Source organism: Phocoena phocoena, chromosome 1 (assembly GCF_963924675.1).
Source record: "Phocoena phocoena chromosome 1, mPhoPho1.1, whole genome shotgun sequence".
Taxonomy (NCBI): domain Eukaryota; kingdom Metazoa; phylum Chordata; class Mammalia; order Artiodactyla; family Phocoenidae; genus Phocoena; species Phocoena phocoena.
The window spans coordinates 41,863,517-41,890,281 of NC_089219.1; the positions used below are offsets into that span (position 1 = coordinate 41,863,517).

A 26,765-nucleotide genomic window follows, 5' to 3' on the forward strand; every position below is an offset into this window, starting at 1 on the left:
TAGGAAAAGATCCACAAATAATATATAAAGACAGCTTCAAGAAATGGAAACAGTAATGGCTCATAAACATGTGAAAAAATACTCAAAATAGCTCATAATGAGTAAGTCCTAATTAAAGGTACACTAAGAAACCATTTTTCATCTGTCAGATTAGTAAAGACAAAAAAATTTTGGTAACACCTTGCATTGGCAAGGTTACAGGGAAATAGGCACTACTGTACACTGTTAGTAGGAGTGAAATTGGTACCAACTCCTTTGTGGGCAATTTGCCAGTGTCTATTAAAATTAAATATGCACAAACTCTTAATCTAGCACTCCTATAACTGGGAATTTAATCTACAGATGTAGTTTCAGATGGAAACATATGTGCCTAGTTATTTACTGTAAGCTTGTAATAGCAGAATATTGGGCATAACCCAAATGTCAACCACTAGGATCTAGTTAAATAAATTATAGTACCTTATAGAATTCAAAGGAATACTATGTAGCCATAAAATAGAAAGGGTTCTTTATGAACTGATATGAACTATCTTTTAAGATATAATGTTAGTGGGAAAAGCAGGGTGTTAAATAGTGTTTACCATTTGTGTAAAACTGGGGAAAAATAATTATATATTTGTTTGCTTACATATAAAATAATCTCTGGATGGACAAATAAGAAACTTGAAACATTACCTCTATAAAAGGTAAACTTAGAAACAAGGATAAGTAGGAGACTTTTCATTACATACCTTTCTACAACTTTTGAGTTTTGATTAAAGTGAATGTATTGCCCAATCAATAAATAAACAATTTGAAAGTAAGATAGTAACTCTCTTATAAAAATAAAGAAAAATTGCATGAAATCCCAAACTTTTAACACAATGTTAATCACATCTGTCTATTTCTTATCAGTCTTTTTGCTCAAATATATCTTTTCCTTTTTGTGGTAATCAGTGTTTAGTTGGATACAGTTTTTTAGCCTTCTATACAATAGTAATGAACCAGCATGTTAAATGGTTGAATAATATTCCATTGTGTAGATGTATAAGCTGTTATATTCATAGCTATTCACCTACAGCTACATTTTTCTTTCTAGTTTTTTTAACATTATAAAAAATACTTAGATAAATTCTTAAAGTATTTCCTTAGGGAAAAAAGCCTGTCTGTGAAGTGGAATTATAGGGTAAAAAGGTATAGAATCATTTAATGATTAGTGGTTCATATTGCCAAATTGTTTTCTAAAAGGATAGTATAATGCCTCTCCGTGCAAATGCAAATATTGTATCTATGTTAGAGAACACAGCCAAACTAAAGGCAAATTTAAGAAAACAGAGGATGACACTTTGGGAAGATTTAATCTGAAAAGCATCTCTCACCTGTCTGTGGTTTAAGACTACCCAGTAACAGTAAACTGCTAAATTGTCTTAATAGACTAGTAGTCAGAGTTAAAAAGAAAACACAAATATCTCCTTGTTGTCATCTATAAATCACTCTAGTGGAAAGGCTTTGAGGCACTGACAGTTTAATGACAGGGCTGTAACTAATCTATAGGGACTGATTTATACTAATTTTTTTGGAGGGACAATAATCATAAATAAATAGATAATTGGCTGCCTTCTCACGAAGAGTAAGAACATAAACATGTAAGTACCCCATTTTATTTTAAGTTGGGAGAGATAACAGAGAACATTGAACCCAATGTCTTATCAAATGCAGAAATTCTTTCTCTAGCAATGTAAAGAGAAGATTCATTTTCCAGGGGCTATATAAGAGGGCAAATTTATGTTAAATGCCAGATAATATTTCTTCTGTGTTCTGCCTTTTACCAACTGATCGGTATTTATGAGGGCCTATGAAATATACAACAAGGTAAGACATGGTTTGTCCTAAAACACTAAGAATATTTAGGGTTATAGCCTCAAACAGGAAACATAATCTGATGTATAACTGGGGGCTAGATTTATTAGTTCAGATTAAGTGCTGGAAAAAAATCAGAGAACGGAATAGGAGTTTAGAAATCAGGGAGAACTTTCTGTTCCAAGATAGTGCTCCTGGACTGCTATTAGGAGAATTATCTCTTATTCACCTCTGCATTCCTAGCACCTACTGCCAAACAGTATGTATTTGTTACATGAAAGGGCCAGTTCATGCTTTAGTAACCTTTATCTCCACCATGACAATGTTGACCATACAACCTTCCTTTTCCTCTTCCAACTACTTTGCTGAAATCAGTTTAACTAGGACAGTTAGTTGGTATGAATTATCATGGTCTCCCAGGCCTCTTTCACTATGCTTCTACCTTGATAGGTCACTTGGTCCCATTTCAAAATAGCAGGTATTGTCCACAAGTTCATACTCTAAGCTCCCCTCCTGACTTTTAGCATACTGCAGTTTTTACATAATTTCATCTTGTCACCACCCACTGACTGAAAATGTGACTTAGAAGAGGTGTAAAGTATCCAAATATTAACATATTAGAGAAAGTAAGAATTACTGCAAGCAGCATAATATTGTGGGAAGAACAAAGACTTTGGAGTCAAATAAACCTGATTTTGTCACTTACTAGTTGTTTCTTTTTTTTGCGGTACGCGGGCCTCTCACTGTTGTGGCCTCCCCCGTTGCGGAGCACAGGCTCCAGACGCGCAGGCTCAGTGGCCGTGGCTCACGGGCCCAGCCGCTCCGTGGCATGTGGGATCTTCCCGGACCGGGGCACAACCCATGTCCCCTGCATCGGCAGGCAGACTCTCAACCACTGCGCCACCGGGGAAGCCCACTAGTTGTTTCTTTGGATAACTTAATCTTTCTGAGCCTTAGTTTTCTCACATATAAAGTGAAGGTAAATGATACCTACTTTTGGAATTGGTCTGTGGATTAATCAATACCTCTTCTTCCTTCCTTTTATATGCTTCAGAGTCAAAATTGGCTTTTCCTTTCTCTCCCCTTCCCCCCAAATTATGGATATGGCAAAATGTTTCCTAAAATAAGTTTTAACAGCAAATCTCAGACTCTTATCACTGAACAAATGTATTATATTGCTGTATAACTTCTACAGAATCATCATAAGATTATTCCCTACTCTAAGGTAGAGACTGAAGATATATACATATATTTTCATGCTATGTTCTCTGATTGTTTTCCTCCTGAAAAATTTGGAGACTGTGATTTTATTATTATATACAAATTGTTCAGCATTATTATATAAAAATTTTTCAGAGTTGGTTGGCTTCTCTTGAAACCCTGACATTTATACACAATTTCCTTATGTATTTGAAAAGAACTATTATTCTAATGGATAAAAGAAATGTGGGAGAGCATTAGTAGAAATCTTATACATAGGAGAAAAGTCTTTAAAACATAAATGACCAACAGCACAGAGTATTAGCACTTCAGTCACTTATCAAAGCTTTCAAGAAAGAATCGATTACAACCCAGCTCTTGACAAAGGCTCATTTGAGACAGCTGATGTCTGACAGAAAGAGCTGAATGAACAAGTTTACTAGGTAGGCTTTTTCTCTAAGCTCTATACCTGTTATGAGTTAGATCACGAAAAAAAGGAATATCTAAGGGCCATATCACCTAAAGAACTACCTTTACTGAAAAATGATTTAACATGGAGCTCTCTGTTTTTACAGGGGAGTGATATAAGAAACATCTAGTTAAAGTGATCTATTTTACACAAAACAACAGTAGAAAAATAACTGTTTATTATATTTCCTAATGCTTGTCAAATAAAAAATCATGCAATAAAATTCTTCCTTGAATTCAGTGCCAGGAAATTTTGAGATGAACTATTAGGCTTCCTTTTATCAGACAATGAGAATTTTAAATGGTAATCTGTAAACTCTAAGGCATAGTACCTGGTGCATAATAGAAACTCAATAAATGTACATTGTATGGATAGATGAATGAATGAGGAGATGCCTATCACATTTCCTTTTTCTCCTTTAGCTGCCAGAATTACAGAGTTGAATTCACTGTTTATATATAAAACTTAGCTTGTGTTTATTTTTTTTAAAAATCAGGTGGAGTGATCATCTCCAGCAATGTTCAACTGCCAGGCACAGGCAAAAGGAAGGTGGATAGTTGGGTTTAACAAATTGAATGCAATGGAGGAAGACAGAGATGAGGGAGTTTAAAGTATTACAAGGAAGTGATCATGATGGACCTTAAAATTTAATTAGGACAAGGAAGGAAATGAAGATTGGACACAGGAAAGGGTGGATGGAGTGAAGTGGTATGGGCCAATAGATTGAAGGGCATGATAAGACAAAAAAAGTTTTAGCACTGGTGACACTGAGCAAGTGAGTAGAAAAGGAAGCGCTGGTCAGAGCCAGATGTTTGAAATCCAAATATATAAGGTGATACAGTTTCTATTTATGACCACATCTAAGTGTGGTGAATAAAGAGAAGAAAAAAGTTTCTCTGGAGTTGGACAGGTCTGGGAACTGAGAGAAGTATCAAGAATGACAACAGGAGTAGAGATGATAAGAAGTTCAGTTATTGTTTATAAGTGATAAAATTTGGGAGAGTTAATAGGATCCAAACTTCAAAAAATCTTGTCAATCAACTGCATTAGTAGAGAATGGCAGAGATCTGGTTTAATAACAACTCAGACCCAGCCCATTCTGGACCACCCCATACCTGAAATACTGCTAGGGGATTTTAGTTGACTCCTTCAGTTCAATAAAATTACAGACTAGAATTGAGCATAGCATCAGACAAATTTCCTCTGAAGCATTATGCTCGATTCTGGGCCCCTTTAGAATGGACTAGGTCTAGACACCCTACCATACAAGGAACAATGGAAGAAATAAATATATCTTGGTTGGAAAGGTAAGAAAATTAAGACAGACAAGATAGCTGTGGTTAAACTGATAAAGGACTATAATGAAGAAGAGAAGTTAGGCTTATTCCAGGTAATTCCAAGGCCAAAACTAGAACCAAAAGGGAGAAAGTTGCAGAAACTCTCTATGGGAAGAAGCACTATAGCAACAACCTTTCCCGGCTTTTAGAGCAGCTCAAAAATACACTATCTTTTGAAGCTTTCATTTCTCTGTCCCTAGCAGTATTCAGGTAGAGACTGTAGTAATATCAGTTAGACATAATACAGGGGAAAATGCCTGCACAGTTGCAAACTGGATGTTAACTAAGAATGCTTCTAGCCCACAACTCTAAGATATGGTGAATTCCATGTTTATTTGTTACCTGAGCAAAAGATCCATGTCTTATACTTCTCTTATATCTCCCACAGGGCTACGCACAGTTATTTAGTACAACTTTGCTGGTAATAATCCAGCTTGACAAGGTCATGGGACAAGAAGCATTATGTAGCAGAAAAGCACAGGTAGATCTGGGATTTATATCTGGTACAATCACTTGCATGACCTTGGGTAAGTTACAGAATTTCTCTGAGCCAAAAATAGTTTCCTCACATGTGAAATTGGACTTTGTCATTTACCTTGCAGAATTGTGGTTAAATGGGGTAATGTATATAGAGTGAGGATTAAATGAGCTCATATATATATAGTGTCTGACACATAGCTGGGGCTTAATGATTGCAGTTATGTGTGTGTTTTTTTAAAGCAGTGGTGTTAATCTTGATCTTAGCTATTGACACTCTAGAAGCTCCCATCACAAATAGCAAGAGCTTGAAGGACAATTCTAAGGGTAAGGAAGATGCCTTTATTGGTGAAAGAGGTGGAAAATGACTGTGGCTTCCTTAGCTATAGCCCACTAAGGTCACTCTGACTAGATCACAAGCTGGTAAGGGCAGTATGCTACAATCTACTTACAAACTTTACTAACATTCATTTTTAATCTTGCTTATATTGAAAACTATATGTCCAAGTCATCAGAAAGTCACAGAATTTTAGAGATAAAAAGTTCAAATAGGGTCACCCCTCCCCCATTTTCATAGAAGAAAAAAAATCTAGATATGTTATACCACTTGCCTAATAACCCCTTGTTTTTCATAATCCTGGACTGACTCTTACCTCTTAACTGCCCTACATTTTATGACTGACATATGACTGTCCACATATAAACAGTGAAGAAACGGTTGTATTGAAAATCAGTCTTTTAAGAACAGCAACTGACATGTTTAAATGTGAATAGGTTTTGCTTTAGGAACTAATAAATAATACTTACATAGCTTTTGTAATGTCCAAATAATAAATTTTTGTTGCTGTTAATTAAGTAACTTATTTGGGAGCAGCTCAGAACCTCCAATACCTTATTTGAAAGTGGGACTGGGAAATATAATTTCTCATATTGAGATATAATAGTCATAGCATCTTTATTGTTCATATAAACTTGCCTCATCACTTCCTTAGTTGAGATCTGTAGAGAAGTATGTTAAAGAGGACCTTCTTGGTGCTGATCACATATTGAGGAAAGGAAAGATATGCAGAAGGCAACAATTTAGGAGGATTTAAAAAATTGTTGCTGTGGCTACAGACTGAGTCAGCCAACAGCAGATAAATTAACGGATGGCTGTTTAAAAATCCCTACAGTTAACTCTTTATTTGTAAATAATATAAAACTGTCACTTTATTACTAGAATGCAATCAAATACAAAGATACAAACATATGCTGAAGGAAAGGATACCAAACCTATTCCCTAACAAATTACCCAAACATGTAAGAAATAGGATTTCACCTCACTCTCCAATTCCAGACTAACAGTTATTTCCTCTTTCAATTTTTGGTGGTATATTTGGCAGATTTGATCATTAAGATTATTGGGCACTAAAACCTTTTTGCGCATCTATGTAGACTGACAGGCAAATACTGGAAAAATGTCAGAGGAACCAGTTTCCATAGGTGGTTTTACATGACTGAACTAACATGTTTCTTTTACAGCTTTCTCAGTTTTACTACCTGTATTTATGAAAGAGAGAAATGTGCTACCAGTTTAAATGGCATAGGTGACATGATGAGTAAAAATTCTTCAGAAACAATCATGAATATAAAAATTATCAACATTGACAAAGCAATTAAGAAAACAAATAAATCTCTTTAGATCTTATCAATTTCAGATAAGAAGAAAAGCAAAAGACATGATGGGGTATATTACTTTAAAAAATATTTTATTTTGGAAATGTCTTATTTTTAGAATTTGTTTCATTAGATAACTCATGTTTTGTAATCTATATATATAAACTGGATCGAGTATCTCTGGCAGTCATATTCATTTGAATCTGTATACCCTAAAATACGAGAATAACTAGCTACTGGAAGTGAATATTTGCACATAACTATACATGAGTACACTGCAGGGAGTCACAGAACAGGTAAGGGTTTGGCAACACAGCACAAAGGGGAGAAGTCTTGGTGTGAAGCTCAAACTTTATATATCTTGAAAAGGCAACGATTCTTTCAATTCTATCACTCTCAAAATCAAGGTCCCTAGAATACTCAAAGCACAGAGTGTTTAGGAGAAAGACCAAGAAGAACGCCAAGAGAGTAACAAGAAAAGTCTAGTGCATGAGGAAAATTGGATTTGATAAAAATTTAAATGTTCTTTTGGACTATCTTGTCAACAGTATCACCTTGTATTGTTCTTTACTAACAACAGTTTTCATGTAGACTGTGAAAACAGACAACTCTATCTGAGTTAAATATATATTTCCCGAATAGCATTAATTCGATTAATGTCAAGGAAATAAATTTTTTTTACACAAGTGCTTGATTCAGATACAATGCATGCACCACCAGGCAGTTATGATTGTAGTATTAGGTAATAGTGTGGGAAGTATCCAAATCAGAGTTTAAAAAGCTTGTAAACTGGTAATTTAAAGTTATCTCAGAGAACACTTTTAAAAGGATAATTGTCTATTTTAAAAAGAGTAAAGAATGTATTATAAACAGTTTAGCCATCATCTATATACAGACTGGCTTCTTCTCAATTGTAAGAGGCCATCACCTTTTATCCTTTCCCTCTTTTCCTTCCTTTCAGTACTATTAGGAAACTATTCACAAGTGCACCCTTGGACAATGCTGAGCAGTAATTATGACTTGCTGACAAAGAGATATGAACAATTACTGAGCCCATTTTGAAACCCTACACTAATAAAGTCATTAGATGCTGCCCTTGCCATGATCCTTCTAAAAGCTTCTGAAGTTACAAGAACACACGGCATTGTTTGCAGGGACAATTGCTGCTGGCAGAACGCAAACCTTGAGTTAAACCATGCTGCAAATTGATCTTGACATTCTGTTAAGACCGCCACTAAAAATCAAAAGCAGAGGAGAAAAGGAGAAAATGAGTGGGTAGGATGTAATCATGGAACAGGAGGGGTTCCTCCTCACCTTCTCTCCTCCCTCTTCACAAAACAAACCAGGGAGAAAATGACAAACTCTCCTAGTGTTTTAGAACCTTTATTTTAAAGCATTAATTAAGCCTTGACCTGGGATGTTTAGGATGGCAATACATTTCCTTTACAAGTATGGGAAGGAAAACGTGTCACAAAGGAAATAAAGAAGTTTGGGCAAAATTATATGGAAACCTGGCATGAAGGCTCTCTGTAGTACTCTGACCACAACATGTCCATCTGTTTTATCAGCTACTTTTGCAGAATCCATATCTCTCCTAGGGTAGCAGCTGGATATTAACACTCCTTGTGTCTCCCATGCAGACCCCACACCTGGGCTATATTTGCTGTATCAAATGGAAGTGTAGGGCTAGAGTAACATGGTCAGCTAGCTTCAGCCAGGCATGAACCAGTGAGTACTTTGGAATTAAGGGTAAGCCACTGTGATGGCAAGTGCAGGCAAAGACAACCTACTGATAAGAGATTTAAGCCAATTAACTCTTGCCAAAGATTAAGTAATGTGGAAAACTATCACTTGAATATTAAGGCTAACAAGTACCTGTCAGCATAGCAGCAGAAGTCTACAGTGACCTGATATACTGCACCCAAGTGCATTAAATTCAAAAGCTAATATTGATAGGCAACAGAATTCTGTCTTTGAACATTGGTACTAACTGTGTATGCAAAATTTAATACAAAGCTATGTATGTTACATGCAACCTGTGTAACTCAGGCACTGTCAGCAATTCCTAGGGAACACTGCTTAGAAATAGTGTGCAATGCCTGATTTAACACTGTGTAGCATGTACACTGATGTGCCACACACTTTCAACTCAGGAACTTACATATAAGCAACTTATTTTTCAGCACTCATAGCCGGCTAATTACCCAGTTGGCACTATCCTAGTCAAATTCAATGTTTAAGTTTTCTAGAATTAGATAATCTAAAACAATACCTATATTGGATGTACTAAGTAAGACATTTGCCATGTGGGCCTGTTCAGAACAAGTGATACCCATTAACCCACTTATTACTGGTTAATATTGGTGGTTTATTGTGCCACAGATGTTATATGGCTTTCCTTCGTGAAGCAACTTCAGTCAAGAACCTGCAGTTCAGCACCAAGGGCACTCATGTGCCAATGTTCTCATTACCCAGTCCCAAACAGCTCTAATAGAGGTAAGCAAATCAATACTTATTGTGCTAGTGTTTTATATAGTTCTCTCTATATTTAATTCTGAAGGTGCCCAAATGGACCTTTGCCTACCTTCTTGGCACAGCTCATCATGAAGTCAGTCCAGTACTCCTATATATCCTATGGGCATATTTACTTTAATCAATGTCACCACCAGTGCAGAAGGCTCAGAGTACCATCTCAAATGGCCCCATTTGAGAGGCCAGTTACTTTAGAGATATCATAGAGACTTGGTGAGTCTGGGGAAGAAACTTTGGAACCAATGGATAAACTTGTCTTGGTTGGAATTCAATCCTCTTTCCAGATGGTGGGTGCCTGGGGCACATGAGCATAGGCCACGATAGGCTGGGGTGCTATAGTGCCAGCAGAAGACGAGGTACCCAGTCTGGACATTTTTAGTTCTGCAAGGAGAAGGCTTTTGAAGGCTTTTGCTTTATTATTCCTATTAATGGCTGTGGGGGGAAAATCGCACAATTAGAGGGATATGGTAGCATTTCCAATGCTCTTTCTACTACCCAAACTGGTCTCTCTTATCCATTATGTTTCAATAAGCCTATGAGAGATTATTGGTTTATTTACCAATATAACACTTATTTTTTAAAAGGCACTTTAATGCATTGAGATTATAGACATAGCTCCCTTGGGGAGCTGACAACCTAGCAGGGAGATAGACAATAAACATTCAGTATGATGAGTGCCATCAATACAAGTTAGTACAGTGATATCATGGGAGCATACAGAATGTGCATTTTTACCCAGACTGAGGCAAGGGAAGAATGGGAAGATGCAAGGCTTCCTAGAAATGATATGTGTTCTGAATTTTAAGAAATTATTCTTTCATAGACCAAGCATTCATTCACTACATTGTGCTAAAAATACTTTTCTGCTCCACTGTCTGCCTATAAGCATATGCCAGTACCAGGATGAATCATTAATAAAACAACTTTTTGGAATCTGTCCATCCCGGTTGGTTGGCCTTAATCCTCAGTTTGGTTCAGACCACACAGGATTACATTTTTTCTCTATTTTTTTCTCTCTTCCACAATTCAGATAGCTAATTATGAGGTTTAAAATACCAATATCCTTTTATAAGAATAGCAAATACCTGCAACCCAACGAACAAGGAATGCTGCTAATATTAAAAATCTCTGAATAGAAAGAGTGAAATTCTATTATCACCTTCTTGTGTCATCTCTTTCAAGTCCTTCCCTGGCTCACTCAGGTAGAGTCACTCAGTATGAAGTTCATCTATACTCCCAAAGCACCTTGTACATATTTCATGTTACATATTAGCTCTTATGTCTGTCTTGCTTACTAGACCATGAGTGTTTTACGCATTAGCACTGTGTCTTTTGCAACTTTTCATCCTCAGTGCATAGCACCAATCCTGGTTCATATTAAACATCAGTAAATGTTTATTCAGTGAATAAACATGGAGGAATATATACCTTTCTTAAGATATTTTAGCCACTTCCAGAAGTGATATGCAAGATCTCTTTGTTTACCATTATCTATCTGTTTTTAGCTTTTTCTTTACCGGCATATCCTACTGTTTCTATCAGGATCGTTGTTCAACTGGATATTTGGGAAATTATACCCTCTAGCACCTCTCAAGACTAACAAGGGCTTTCTGCCTACTGCTTTAAGAAAGAACGGCTCTGAAATGCAACTACACATGGCAGCCAGTAAGACTATAGAGAGTTTTCCAAGGAAGAAATCTTATTTAGCTATACAATACTGAAATTATAAGCAACATTCTTAAGTGGAATTAGAAGAATACATTCATTTGCCAAATTTTTATTGTTTCTTTCTCCCAGAATTTTGTAAAGTTCCTTGTTTAATGAGACAAATAAAATAAGTCCTTCCAGAAGATCACGATTTAGTGAGGGAGAAAACAGGCAAGTAATCACTACTGCTAAAGTCTGATGTCTCAGTTCACATTTGGAATGTTCCAAGATCAATCTAGAAGTTATTCTAATCCATTATACAGCTATAGGTTGGTTAACTTAAGTATTCAACTTAGAAAGTTACTAGAATCATTTTGAAAGTGGGAAATCCAAATCATCAACACTACAGGGGTGTATACCAGTGACATTCTATAGTTCTTTTTTATTCTAGTTTGTTAGCGAAATCAGGTATTCTGGTTTGTTAGCAAAATCAGGAAATTTGACTTATAACAGCAATTCACATTCATATTCTGGTAACTTTACCAAAGCATTCACTTAGTTCAATATCCTTCACTTGTTTCTAGAAACAGGAGAGATTCACAGTAGATTATGGAGGACTAATGTTTCTGGAGGCTTAATACAAGTATTTCTTAAGCAAAAATAAATTTGCTTGGCAAGTCCCTTCCTGTCTTGGGCAACAATGTCTCCAGCTATCATACCAGAGGATAGTCTCAGAAAACCACTAAGGAAGCATCCAGGCTAAATAGCTTATAGGCTTAGGACTCTTGAAACTTATATGATTAGCCTGAACTAGGATAGCTAGATATGGGCCCAGACAAGAAATACACCAGGAATTTATTTCTAAACTTTAACATTTGTCATAAAGAAATCACAGTTGAAAGGAAACCCACAGCAACAATCTTATTTGTGATGTCTAGACATCTCTTCTGTATTTCCACATATTAATTTGTCCCATTTTAACTACCTGGTAATAGCAAATGATGGCACAAAAACTTTTGTTATATAGACCAGTGACCAATAAACATTAGTACAGCAGACTTCTATTGAATTGAGAGGGAAAGTTTTAGGTTTTGTTACTGTTAATCGCATCAAATGGATGATGCAATCAATTTTCATGACAAACACTTTTGAATAAATGTGATAAAGACCCAAGAAACATCACAGAGATGGAAACTCAAATAATTGTATTTAGATTAATCTATGGTAGATGGTAAGAAAATCGTGGCTAAAGCTAAACTCTTTTTGGGGGGCAAGAAATCAGCCTAACTTACAATTTTGTATATCAAAAGGTAATCGACTTTTACTCTTTCTTAGGAATATGCCATTCCAGTGAATTTTCATCTTGTGTTTGTAAAATGTGAATTTTACCATAGGCCTTAACTGTAATAATGAGGAGGTGTACATGAACAGTAGCTACATAATTTTATTTATTACTTTATAGAAAGAAATGTAATACCTTAACTTTAAATATCAATAGTTTTTAATTTCTAATATGAATAGAACTTGACTTTGAATAAGGACGTCAAGTATCTTAAATCCCAGAAATTATGTTCTCTTTCTCCCCACTGCCCTGTTTCTTGTTGCTATGTTTATTAAATTCCTAGATGTTTCTATTTAGTTTTCAATATCATTTCTTTTTGTTTTCATAACAGTAACCTAATAATGGGATGCCACATTTTTAAAAATGTAGATTAAAATATCCTATCATACTTCACAGTTGGTCTTGCAATTCACTGGGAAATAGCTCTAAAGCCTTAAACAAGGCCTTTATTTTGTGTTTTAAAAAAGTGTCATAAGGAGTTAATAGGACACAGCTGTACTGGTTCTTTCTAATACGAAGCTTCTGTCGCTTTGGTCACCACAGGTGTCTCTGTAACCTGCAAACTCTTATTACTAGTGTATCAAAGTTGTGCTACTTAACAGACTTCTTTAGTAAAACATAACAAAGCAATTACATGGCTGTTGATTGCCAGTTATAAAAAAAAAACCCTCAAACACTACTTTTCAAAAGAAACTACACTGCAATTTTTTGTCATTGTAAAATAAAAGGAACTAAGGAATTAAATGGAGGATAGAACAAAATAACAGCAGGTAGCCCGCTGAACTTAGCCACTACAGATGGTTTAGAAATAGTGTTTCCTTCTCCATCAAGTTGTGGATAAAAGGAAAGGAGGAGATTCCTTACTGCCAGTGAATGGCAAAAGATTTAGCCAAGTCTCCAGTCTATGTATTTTGACTCATGAAAGCCCTTCGATGCTGCATTTTTATCTGTTTTTGGCACTGCTTTTCATCACCTTTAACTGAGTGTGAATAATAACCTGATTTAATTTAAACAAATACAGGTGCTAAAGGTTCTTTATTTATGTATAACAGGGAACATTTCCAAGGCAGAATGAAGTCATCCTATGAAATTTCCTAACCATTTACTTAAAGAAATGAAGTATTAGATGAAGAAATTGCTTCAACATTCTTTTGCTTCACATTTAAGAGAAGAATCATCTTTCTTTTCAGATTCAGATTACATAAAACAAAGTCTGAATGATGAGCAAAAATTCAGTGAGCCATAAAATAATAAAAAGACAAATCAGATGATTTCTAATTGTTCTACAGTCATTTAAATTAGGTAACTACAATAGGATTGCCTTGAAATGAATGAATTTAATCTCCCTGTTCATAAACCAGCAGTCTGTGATGATGATTGTGTTAACACACCCAAAGTAGCATCACAGGATGTTACGGCCACATGTGTAATTAAACACGATGAAATAGATTTCAGATGGCAAACTCAAATAGGCAAAATATGAATAATTATTCATCACTTACAGATATTATGATTAACAAACTAAGTAAATTTATCCTGACAGCTAGGAAGGGAATTTTTTTTTTTTTTCCCATTGAGAATATGGATGTAATGCTGGCTGTGTGCAAAAGAATGTGTGCAATAAAGCGATTACATCAATTAGCATATGCTAGAGTTAAGCTGTTACCAACGCCAATGGACTGGTCCAGAATGTCCTGCCTTCATCACTGGAATTATTAAAAACTAAACTTACTAGTAGGATTATATATTAGATTTTCCTTGTCTTTTCTGAATATTATTAGAAACAGATTTTAATATTCAACAACATATTAGAACATAAGAACATACAGCACATAGGAAGGTACTATATTATTATTATTGCAAAAAGACAAGAACAATGTATTTTGGTTTTGGTTTTCAGGTTATTCTTGAATTTAAGAAATCTTTTATTAGTTAAGGTATTTTTTCACAATTGAAAAAAACTGCATGTTAACTACAACATATAGCTTTTATCTAATTAAATGTAATAATAGAAAATTCAATGCTGAGGATGAAAATGTTTATGATGATAAGAAACCAAATACAATGATGACTTTTAACAATAAAAAAGCCCAACTTATAACTTGTGAACAACAGTGTTACCTTGCTCTGTTGGCGTCCTTTGTCAGGTCCCAAGCCCAGGTTATAAAATTTTGACTCAGATAAGAGACGATAGATTCAGCACAAAGCATTTGTGAGCAGAACACGTTGGTTAATACACTTTCATCGTGGTGGAGGTAGACAGCAAGAAGCTTTCTCTGAAAAGAGGGGAAAAGACTGATGAATTAAAATATGCACTAATGTAAGATTTCTTGAATTCTGGAAAGGCACAGTCAGTCAATATAAACAACAGTAAAAATTAAATGCTATTCCCTAAAAGAGTAACTGACACCTGGACATCTACTAATGTGAATATATTTTGCTTCCTTATACTCTAAAAAGGCTAGGATGATTGTATTGTTTTACAGACTGCTGTCGCAGATTCCTGTTAACATGTGCAAGCCTATCTCAAGCACAAATTGCAACAGAATGGCATTTTCTTTAAATAAAATGGAATTACCATTCTTTGTATTTAACACATACTTTATATGTAAAGAGAAAATTAATTCTGAACTATTAAACTATACAGAGAAAAAAAATACTGATGAAGATTGGATGCCAAAATCTCTCTTACATATTTTTTGTTTTTAATCTGAGCACTAAATAGTCTCTTCCACTTGAAAGAAAAAGGTCTGAAATAAACTTGTTTTAGTTCCACAGGTAATTTCAAAGCCCTTAATGTGTTCCCATGTCAAAGTCCTTACTTAAGAGCATGTGACATCTAATTGCCATTTGAAAGGATGATAGAAAAATGTTCACTCCACATGAATTCTTTCTAGTTTATATTTCAGAAAATGTCCAGTGAAGTTTTTCATATGGAAAATTATTCTTTCCCTTTTGCCTGATAAAACTTACTTTCAAGAAATGACATCTGCTCTCTTAAAAGTATCCTCTGTAATAGTTGGATAATCAATAAAATAACTGAAACTAAAAACTGAAATTGAGCAACATAATTTGCGAATGTCAGCTTTAACCACAACAATGATGATTAAAGAACCTAAATTGTCCTTAACTTTTTGGTGCTACCTTGGAGAAGAGCTGAGTTAAAGAACAGTCAGTTACCAGGACATGGAAAGATAAAATTTTATGGTAAGGACAATATACACATTTAATCTGTGAAATTCTGGTGAAGGAAAATTTCAAGGAAGCTGTAAGAATGTGATGATGAAGAAATTTGCTGTGTGGGATTCTAAACAAAAGAAGGACATTTACAGAAAAAGGGCTCATGTAGATGAAAGTCTGATGCTTGGAATTATCCTGATAAATAATCCAAATAATAATCCTAATAATAAAAATGTTTTCTTCAAGGAGAAATTTTGTACTAGATGAGGGTAGCCAGAGGTACTTTAATCCCCAGAATAAACCTGTAAAATAGTATTCTTAACTTCATTAGCCTATGCGGAAATTGAGCTTTAGAAACCTGACTTACCCTAATTCTAAAGCTAGTAAGTAAGTGGTACATCTGGGATTGGAACCCAGACTGACTGACTCCAAGCCTAGTGTTCTCTATTTGGATACTGAAGCAGGGAACCTAACTGCACTATAGTCAAGACTTGGAGAGCTGGTAGAATATCAAGGCACCAGATGCTCATATATATCAGTGCTTCCGGGGCCTCAGAGATAGCATGTAATGGGAATAAGGACAAAATGCTTCCATGTGTCCATTCATTCATTCAAGAAGTATTGGTTAAAATATTCTTCGTGTCAGGCCCAGCAGGAAGCAGTGGTGATTAAATGCTGAACAAGAAAGATTTAGGGTTTTTTCATCTATGTTGATATATGCAGATACCAGTAGCTGGTATCTAGGAAGTTTGTAATCAGATACATTGTTGGAGAGATACTTATCTAGAAAATTCCTACTCATCCATTAAGGCTCAAAGCAAATGCCTCTGGGAAGCCTTCCCTGATTCCTTCAGGCAGCATTAAGAGCTTCCATTTCTGGGCCTCTATCTCTTCTATTTTAGTATTCCAATTGTTTACCAGTTTCCCCTCTAGACAAAGTTTCTCAAGGGTGAGGACCAGGTCTCTTTCAGTCTTCTTTGTATCCCTAAGTTAGCACAGGACTCAGCATGTTTGAGGAAAGAAACATGAATGCTAATATCAACCATAGCCCTCTGGCAAAAAAGACACCAAATGGTAGCTGCAATGCCAAATCACTCTTAGTAAACAAATCTAGAAATCTGCTGCTTTAGGGAAAGGAACGTGAACCTGGCAGCACTAACAAATTCAGAGCTCCTCTTCTTAGAAGCTCTCTGGCCCAACAGACAGGGGAATGTCAACCTCTAATTCTGCTTGATCGTAACTCAGCAACTACCTTTAATGAGACACTGGGAACAAGAGAGCTGTCCACTTTTGAATCAGCATATTTCTAACCAAACAATAGCAATGGCTAAATCTTTAAAATGCCTATTTCTCTCAAGAACACTGCAATGGAATATTTAGACTTTGGGAAAGAGATTAGCGATTTACATTGCTATCTTACTGATTTAATTTAAATGCTCTTCCAAACCAAACACACATGTGCTGAAGAGGCTACTAGGAAACCCAACATGGAGAGTTCCCTATACGTGCAGCTGACAGTGTTGACTGAAACTAAACTTGGAAATCCAGGGCACTAATGCACAATATCAAGCAATAAAACAGCATCTCTTTGGCGATATTTAATTTAAAAAAGAAGAAAGAGGTAGGCGAAGATCAGGCACTGTTTTGGAGGATCAACCATTCTGCATTTCAAAGCATTGGTCCCTGCAATATCCAGGTTACTGTGCTAGAATCTCCACTATTATATCGCAGTTGTGAGAGGGAGGGCAAAGATGTGTTTACTCAGTGATTAGGCCCTTAGAATAAGCCTCTAGCTCCTAGAGAGACAGCTCACCACTTATTCATTTGGGCCAATTCACAAAGCCTAGGAAGATTAAACATCCATGCTGAGAAGACAAGCGAATGCAGACGGTGAAAAAGAAATAAAAATTCTTTAAAAACTCTGAGATGACTTCATTATTTTTCCACAAGGAAACTTTAGGAAAGTGTTTAGTTAGAGAAAAACCCACATTGACCTCTCTCTAAACCCTTAATCTTTCCTTTGTGGTGGCATTGCTTTGTGGTAAGCGACTGGCTTGCCTCACCCCTCTTTTCACTAGAAGCTGAGAGAAAAAAGGCTCTGGAGAAACAGTTTTCGTTCTAGGGACACAAACCCCTGACACTGTTAAACATGAGATGCCAGGAAAACACACTTAAAAAAAAATTCTCACTTTAAGCTCTAAACTGTGAGAAAGGAGATGATACAAAGATATCAGAAAAGGATCTTCAGGTTGGGGGTACTCCCACAGTAGCTTTCAAAAGAGAAACTGAATAATCTTAAAATAATCTTTTCTCTCAAACACAGTAAGCTTTCAACAAAAAATTTTCTTCTGCTATTATGACAGTAAAAATAAGCAAAATATAAAGGCTCAATAATATGTAAATGCTACTAAATTTGGGCTACATAAATCTCTGATTAAACTATAGGCACACCTAAATGAACCCCAGACTCAGATTTCTGATTACTTTATTGAGCTCAACTAAACACAGTCCAAAACAGTGAGAACTGCATTCAGCATGTCAGAAAACTGCTTTTGTGAAGAAACAGCATCTAGTACATAGAAAAAGCATAGGAAAATGTTTTGTTTTCCATTACTATAACCATTTTCCCCTTTGGCCCATTAATAATTTAGTTCAATAACATTTACAGAGTGCCTATGTGTTAGGCATTGAGAATACAAAGATGAATAAAACAAAGTTCCCTTGCTCTCTAAGAGTTGGGGGTGGGGAGGGGTGGCGTATGGAGAAAGCAAAGAGTTAATTGCAGTATCATATGAGAAGCAATAAGATTGGGGCATTAAAAAACCCTACATTTTAGTTGTCCTTCCTAATTTGGCAGAGAGGTGTAAGTCTGGCTGACGACAAACGCAAGCAGCCCAGCTATACTCTCCTCAGACTCCCTCTTTGTGATCTAGGTTTTGGTTAACAGTTAAAGGAAAGTCTCCAAGCATTAAAGTAACAGAAAGCTCTGTGCTAAACCCAGTTTTGCCACTCACCAGCTGTGTGACTGTGGGGGTTAGATGGGTGTTGTAACAATTGTGGATAAAGTAGGTAAAGTGCCTATTTACAATGCCTGGCCCATAGTAGGTGCCAAGTAAAATGCAGCTGTTAGGATCAAGATTCCAGAACTATCCATGCAAAATAAAGGATTTGAAAGCCATTTCAAGAGAAATGATAGCCATGAAAATGTATGAAAGATTATACAGCTCCTTCATTTCTCCTACTGGCCATAGTGTTTGGGATTCTTCATTGTGTCTGTGCCTTCAGGGCCTCACTAATCTTCACATTCAAACCCAGGAGCTAAGGTACTAAGTTGATGCTTAGGAAGTGCCACGCTGACAGCAACCAGTGTGACCTGGCCTTGAGCTACAGTAGCTATTGTATTTAGACACTTAGCATCACAGAACCACAGAACATTAGAGCTGGAAGAAATGAGCTGGCTATGTCTCAAAATAAGCCAGGCACAGAGCAGACACTTAGAAAATATTTGCTGATGGACTGAAAAGGAAGTTGTCTAGTTTCATTTTAAGTACGAGAACATCCATAATCTGTGTGTTCAATGATTTTGAAGTTGATATGACAAACGATTTCTAGAAATGGTATTTCATAGTTTTTTCAGTATAAGAATTAAAATAAATTAAAAATAATTTCCTTCGTATAAATTGGGAGCTGATTTTATTTCTCCTCTTTCAGTTTCCCTTCTCCTTTTCTATCATCATTATCATCACCATAATAATCAGAATTATCGCTGTTCTTTTCTTTTAAGTTTGGGGGTGGTTTACTGACACAACCAACTGATACACTGATACAACAATAAACACTCTTTTATATTTTACCTAGATTTATCAATTATTAACGTTTTGCCATATTTGCTCTATCATTCTTTTTATGCTTCTTTCCCTGAAACATTTAAAGTTGCACATATCATGACACCTCCACCCTACTTTAGTGTCTGTCTCCTAAGAAATAAGGACATTCCCTTACATAACCATAATTTCTTTAATCACACCTAAGACATTTAATATTGTTTACAATATTTACAATTTAATATTGCTACAATCATCTAATACAGAGTCCATATTCAAATTTCCCCAGTACCTCAAAATGTCCTTTGTAGCTGTCTTATTTATTGTTTTAAATCCAGGCTCTAAATAGGATCATCCTAGTACACTGACCATTTCCACAATCCTGTTCCTGTATATGGATATTCATAGGTCCAGCCCAGCACCCAACCATGACTCAAGATAAGCACACTGTAAGAATAGAGGCAGGGCAGCATGAAGCTACATTGTCTGGATTCAAATTCCTGCTTTGCCACCACTCAGCTGTGCAACCTTGGGAAAGCTACTTCTCTTTTCTGTGCCTTGGGTGACACAGTTCTGGAAGTCCAACACTCTGTCTAGATGGGAGTGATGACATGACTGCTATAATAGAGGTGGTCCTAGGGTCTAGGCATGAACAACAGATTGGCTGCTTCTTTATGAAGGTGATACTTGAGCTGAATTCTAAATTTAGGTGATAGCGAGGAAAAGAAGAGTGAAAAAGAGGAAAAGCAAAGAGAAAAGGTTGGGAAAAGCCCTGTGCTGTCAATGGCCTGATGTGTTCAAAGAACTCCAAGCTAGTAATTTTTGAAGAGTGAAGAACCAGAGTGCAGACGGATTTTGGAAAGAATTGTGACACTTTGCCTTTTTTGTCTCCCAAAGCTGAGTTTAGGGACCAACAGGTAGCAACCAACTAGAGAGGTTCCTTGAGAGGTTCCAAAAGGAAACAGCCAGCTACTGAAGATGAGGAGATGCCAGGATGGTATCTTCTTCCTCTCACTTCCTGAAGCAGATGTTGGAATGGCACTCTTGAGGACACAGATGTACTTGAGTCTCACAAAGGGAGAACTCTCATATGAAAGTCACAGGTTAAACAAGCAAACAAACTGAAAAGCCTAAAGCAAAATCAAACTCTCTTCATAAAATAAGCTGACAAATGTTCATTGGGTACAGAGCTTTATCAGTTTTCATTGTTCAAATGGTAATACTCAGGTTATAAAATACCTTTGAGGAAGATAAACACGTCTAAAGTTTCTATGAATAAGGAAATTGGAAGCTCAAGTGATTGGCTGTTATAGCAAACTGTTTTTACTTTCCTTTTCTGTGAAATATTTACTTATATTGCTTGCCCGTATTGGGTTGTTGTCTTCTTTTTATTGATTTTTAGAGTTCTTCATAAATGTATATACTAGAGAAATTAAGTTTCCAATATCTCAATAAAGATACTAGGCACTACTTAACATCAGAAATACTTTGATTTTCTTAATACAGTTATTTATAAATGATTGTAAATGACAAAGCAAATATAAAACCAACAGATTCTACTGAAATGCTTCACAGAGGAAAGAAAGGTCAGAACACATTTCTGTAGGTCTATGACAAAAACAGTATTATTCTCTGTTTTGTTAGGTACTCCAAGAAGGGTGTGGGAGAAACAGGATACTAGAAGATACACATGTATAAAAAGGTATACAAAAGCTAACAGGCTGTGAAATGTAGGAGGCAAAAAGTTTGTAAACTACACTGTGCTATTATCATACTATGATTTTCTAATCATCGCCTGACACTTCACAATTACACATATACAAACGCACACAGTTGCTCAGTCTCTGCCACCAATTTCTCCCCTCCCAACCATCCTACAAACTGCCACCACATTACTTTTTTTTTTTGCTTTACGCGGGCCTCTCACTGTTGTGGACTCTCCCGTTGCGGAGCACAGGCTCTGGACGCGCAGGCTCAGCGGCCATGGCTCACAGGCCCAGCCGCTCCGCGGCATGTGGGATCTTCCCAGACCGGGGCACGAACCCGTGTCCTCTGCATCGGCAAGTGGACTCTCAACCACTGTGCCACCAGGGAAGCCCCCACATTACTTATTCCTCTGACAGTGTCACCCTCTTCTTCAGAACTTTCAAAAGCTAATCACTACCTAACAATAACAAAAGTCTTTAGCTGGCATTCAGGGATTTCCATGATGAAATCCCAATCTATTTCTCTATTTTAGCCCTATTTCCTGCTGCTCCTTTACATGTACCAATTATGCAGGCCCACTCATCTTCTCTAACACGTGCATCTGAATAACTTGGTTACTGTTAAGGTAAGGAGTCATTATTCCAAGGTGGGTTAATTGCCAAGATATTTTAATCTCCATTTCAGAGAAAATAAAATGGAGGCTTATATAGCTAGTCAGTATCAGGGTCCAGTTTCAAATCCAAATCTGCCTGATTTATTCAATGTCCATCTATTATAAGCAAACAATCTTAAAGCTGTTTCACATACATTTTGAAGACATTTTACTTATATTAATTGCTTGTTAATTCTGTGAGGTATGTACTACAATACAAATTTTTAAATTGATGCTCAGAGAGATTGAGTAACCTAGTTTTAATAGCACACAGCAAGTAAATGGGGACTCAGAATTCAAATATAAGAATTCTGATTATTTCTCTTTCTACCATACTTTTTATATTTAAGTGAAAATGTTTAAGATTAGATATGGAACAAACTTCTTGAATTTACAGATGGAATACTTAAGAGATCCAATTTAGCTTTTTATCCCTTCAAAATAGGTAATATGAATAACAAATACTTTCTAGGGACAGGGAGGGCTTTTTGAGAGAAATGATACAAATATGAATAAAGTCTACTAAAAAAATCAGCCTTACTTTTGATATTTTAATAAATTTTACCTATATTGCTTTTCAAATATGGTTATATGGTTCTCAAAAACATGGTGAATAGTAGTAAATTGAGAAGAATGTTTTACACAGCAGCATATCTTAAAACTAACTTAATTATTAACTAATTAAAAATAATTTTATTATAAACACTAAACATTTTTACAATTTTAATTGGGTAGATCTGATTACTCAGTTGGAGAATTAGAGGCAAATTCTAAATATGATGCTAACAATATACTGTTTAGTGGAAATATCTAACTACAGAACAGTATATTTGGTACGGTTGCACTTATATAAAACTTAGCAACTTTTTTACTGATATATATGTTTGGAGACTTTTTCAAAAAATCACATTTAAAGGTAAAAACATTTAATAGTGGTTATTTTCAGGTTTGGGATTATGAGGCAACGCATTTTTCTACTTTAAATGCATCTGTATTCTTTTCTTTTCAACAAACATTTTATTTGTATAATGAAAACACATTTCAAAACATTATATTAGCATCATAGTTCTTATCTCACACATGTGCAGGATGCTGTCCTAGCTGTCATAAAAAATTACTCTAAAGACACTGTCTGCCTTTAAGGAATTTAAATTGAAAAGACAACAAAGACAAGATGAACAGACTGGGCATATTTTCCAAAGCACAAATAGGTTTGTTTGCCTGATTTTTCTGGATGATGGAGTGCTAGAAACTCACCAACTGCAGTTGTGGCTTCCGATTTGTATAGAGCTTATTTTGCCTAACAAATATTGACCAGTGATGGTTATTTAGGTATCTTTTAACCTGAGGAAGTAGAAATAGCACTACTTTAAAATGGGCTGATTTTTAAAAATGAATGTAATAAAACTTGATAATGAACAAGCACTGTTAAAAGCAAAGCATTCATCTTAGTGCTATAAATGCTCAAATGGGTTCTCAAAATTCCTCTGTGGAACTGTTCTTAGAGCTAGTTCATGAACAATCAGTTTTGTTACTTTATAAACATTTCTCAAATTTGTCCAAAACTGTTTAAAAAGCACCTTAGCCATGATGCTGGGTGCATTTATGAATAGATCTCATTTAATCCTCAAAACAACCACATAAAGTAGATATGTATTATCATCTTTTTTTTCCCCTAGATTAGAAACAGGCTCATTACTTGTTTGGGAACAGAGTTACTAAGTGGGAAATCAAGACGTAAAGCACTGGTTTCCTTAATTTATGTATAATATTTGGAAACAGCACTGGGTGTGAAGTGAAGATCTAAGGAGGTGTAACAGGATTACTGATATCAAAGCCCATTCTTCCAAAGGGCTGCTGGGAAAGGAACAATCCTTCCCATGGGACATAAACCCTGGCACTGGGATTTTTATTGCTGTTGATTTTCAGTTACTACAAATGGCTAATCATTCTCTAGGGTACTTTTTGTTGTGAAGAGAACTCAGGGACAGCAGAACTGAGAGGTGGGGAGGCTCTAAGGAGAAAAAGAAACTTCTTTAAGAAAGTCCCAGGGAATCATGGTGTGGCCAGTGGTAACTCTTCTGCACATAATTAAGGAAGCTAACTACTGGCTCTTACTTATCTAAAGATAAAATATAAGCTTCATTCAACAAATATTTTTAAATGCCAGGTAATGCCAGGGCATCACAGGCCCCTCCATGCTCCTGTTGATGTTCCCAGCCTCATCATACCACGCAATCCAACTCTCTGTCTTGCACTTTTTTGCTCTCTGTCTTAATTTTTTTGGTTTTAATTCCCTCAATTGTAATCTTCTGGACTTTGCTTTTGACCTTCCTTCTGTTTAGAATTCTGTTATTTGCCTAAGTTTCATTTATCTTCTAAGATTCATGTCAGAGATACCTCCACAAGAAATCTCCCTGAATTCTAAGGCAGATGAAGTACCTCTCCTCTTTGCTTCCATAGCATGTTACACTATATGGATCTATTTATATTGTCTTATCTTCCCTACTAGACTGTGAACATGTCAAGGGCAGGAAACCTCTACATCCTAGGTCCTTAATAGGCATATGATACATATTCATGGCCTTCAACTCAATGAACATCCCTAATAGTTAAGGGCAAGGGAGAAGATCATAAAACTGATCAACCCACTGTCAAAAGTCGAAACTCTGTCACAATATACTTAAACACAAGAACTTAGAATACCTGTTTCACTGAAGTTGGAGCTCTGCTTTGAACAGTATTGTAAATTCCTCATGAAAAAGGCAGAAAAAACTATGAGTACTCTCACCAAGTGCTCTCAAATGAAATCAGTCTGAAGCAGTTTTCATTAAGATGGATTGAATGTGGCATCGTGAGAAACACTTTATCAAATGTAGTGTTTTACTTAGTGATTAACTATATACCAGTTGATGAAGCTCCCCAAATCCTTTGTAATCCCACCACTCCAATAAACATTTAATGAGTATATAAGTTCAAAAAGCCTAGCAGAGGATTTAAACCTTCAATCTTGTTTTTCTTTACTCATGGAACTCAATTTCTCACTTCAAGTGAAGAATGTTGGTGCTCAAGGCTCATCTGTTGCCCTGGTAAAATTAATGTGCCTCCCACAGTTTAAATTAAACATGCGATGTTTAAGATGAAAGAAATTTAGTAACAATGGCAGAGTATCGGTCATTCTTGCCTTAAAATATTTGAACATCAGCAAACTGTTTTCTTAAAAATGATTCATTCAGAAGTTTAAAAAATATATTGAAAACGATTTGTTTTCACTCTCAAATGTACAGTCTGAAAAGGAGAGATGAAGTTTGAGGATTGAATCCTGTAGTATAGCAGTTAGCACTGAAAAGCTTCTGGAAGTAAGGTGATATAGTGTAAAACACACTTACATGTGTTGGAACACCTGCACTCTCATTTGGCCTCCACTACTTACCCTTGATTTGTCTTTGGTTAAGTCATGTAGCTTTTCTGAGCTTCCTCATCTCTACAATGAGAATATTGATAATATATACCCCCATCTCACCAGTTTGCTGTGGAGTTCAAATGAGATATGCATAGGAAGAAGCTTCATAAACCACAGAGCACAATATAAATCTAAAGTAGCAGTGCTATTTCTATTCTTTCTATACAATCCTCTCTAATTTTGAAAGGAGATGTATATAATTTGGTTGATGACTATAATAAATGTCCCTGCTTAGATCTAATTTTGAATAATTTACCCATTCTGTGGATGAATTTTACTTCAGTTTAGGGCAATGTAATAAATGATACATAAACTGCTGTTGATCTTTAACTTGGGAAAGAGAAAAAAGGAAAGAAAAAAGCCCTGGACAAGGGGAAAAAGATAAAGACAGTTTAGGAGTCCAAAGAGGTCAGTGGATTTGGGTATCAATCTAATATGAAACAAAACACATGAACCAATGATTTCCAGTTGTTAAAATACCAACACACTCATCAAAAGCAAACAATCAATTGTTTCATTAGAAATACCCAGAAGTTAATAAGAGTTTACGCTCCTCTGGGAATCATCAGTCTGAATAAATCCAAAAGCCAATCTACTATACAAAGACACTCAATAAAAAGTTCTTTCGTCTATTATATACTGTATATTTAAACAATGTATCGTCACAAAGTTATAATGTTTACAGTAGCTTTTTAAATGGAATTTAAAAGATGTCTATGCTTATTTGGGAGCTATATTCAGGTTATAAAAGGCCCTCACATCTTCTGGTTACTTCAACTGCTTAGCAATCTTACTGGAAAAGCAGAGACAAATTAATCCCAAATACATTCTTATCCAGGAATGAACTGAAAAATAGATTATTTTAAAGCTATAATTACTCTTTCAAACATATTTATGCTCCACAATAAGTGATTGTTTAAATATAATAACATTGCTGTACAATGAGAGACTTAATAACCATTAGAAATCCTGTTATAATAAAGTATTCAGCATTACTTACAAAGCATTCTTGCAACAAAAAAAAAAAAAAAAAAAAAATTGACCTGAATCTAATAAAGCTTTTAGACTTAACAGCCATTTCTCAGGAAATAAAGAGATAAAGGAACAAGTTAAATCATATCACAAGGAAACAATCACACAAATCCAGAATCTGGAACAATCTGTAAGTCATCCAACATGATTTCTTCACAAAGCAAATGTCATAAAAAGGGGTGGATGGGGGAAAAAAGCAGGTGTCTGCTTAAAAGGGTTTAAGAAATCTAACAACCAAATGTAATTTGTGATCCTTGAGTGGATCACGGTTTCCAAAAAAAGAGTCAACTGGTGAACTTTGAATATCCACTGGATACTAGATGACATTAGGAAATTATTGTTAGTATGTTACATGTGACAATGGTATTGTGATTCTGTAGGGGGATGTCATTATTTTTGGAAAGTGCA

The 26,765-nt window shown here is 35.6% G+C and overlaps 1 protein-coding gene across 1 annotated transcript in view; it reads right to left on the bottom strand.

Moving 5' to 3' along the window:
* FAF1 (Fas associated factor 1) overlaps positions 1–26,765 on the bottom strand; it is a 499,684-nt gene that overhangs the window by 96,449 nt on the left and 376,470 nt on the right. The window contains exon 13 of the mRNA XM_065875930.1: positions 14,621–14,775. Coding sequence (XP_065732002.1) covers positions 14,621–14,775 — 155 coding nt within the window. The remainder of the gene's footprint in view (positions 1–14,620; positions 14,776–26,765) is intronic.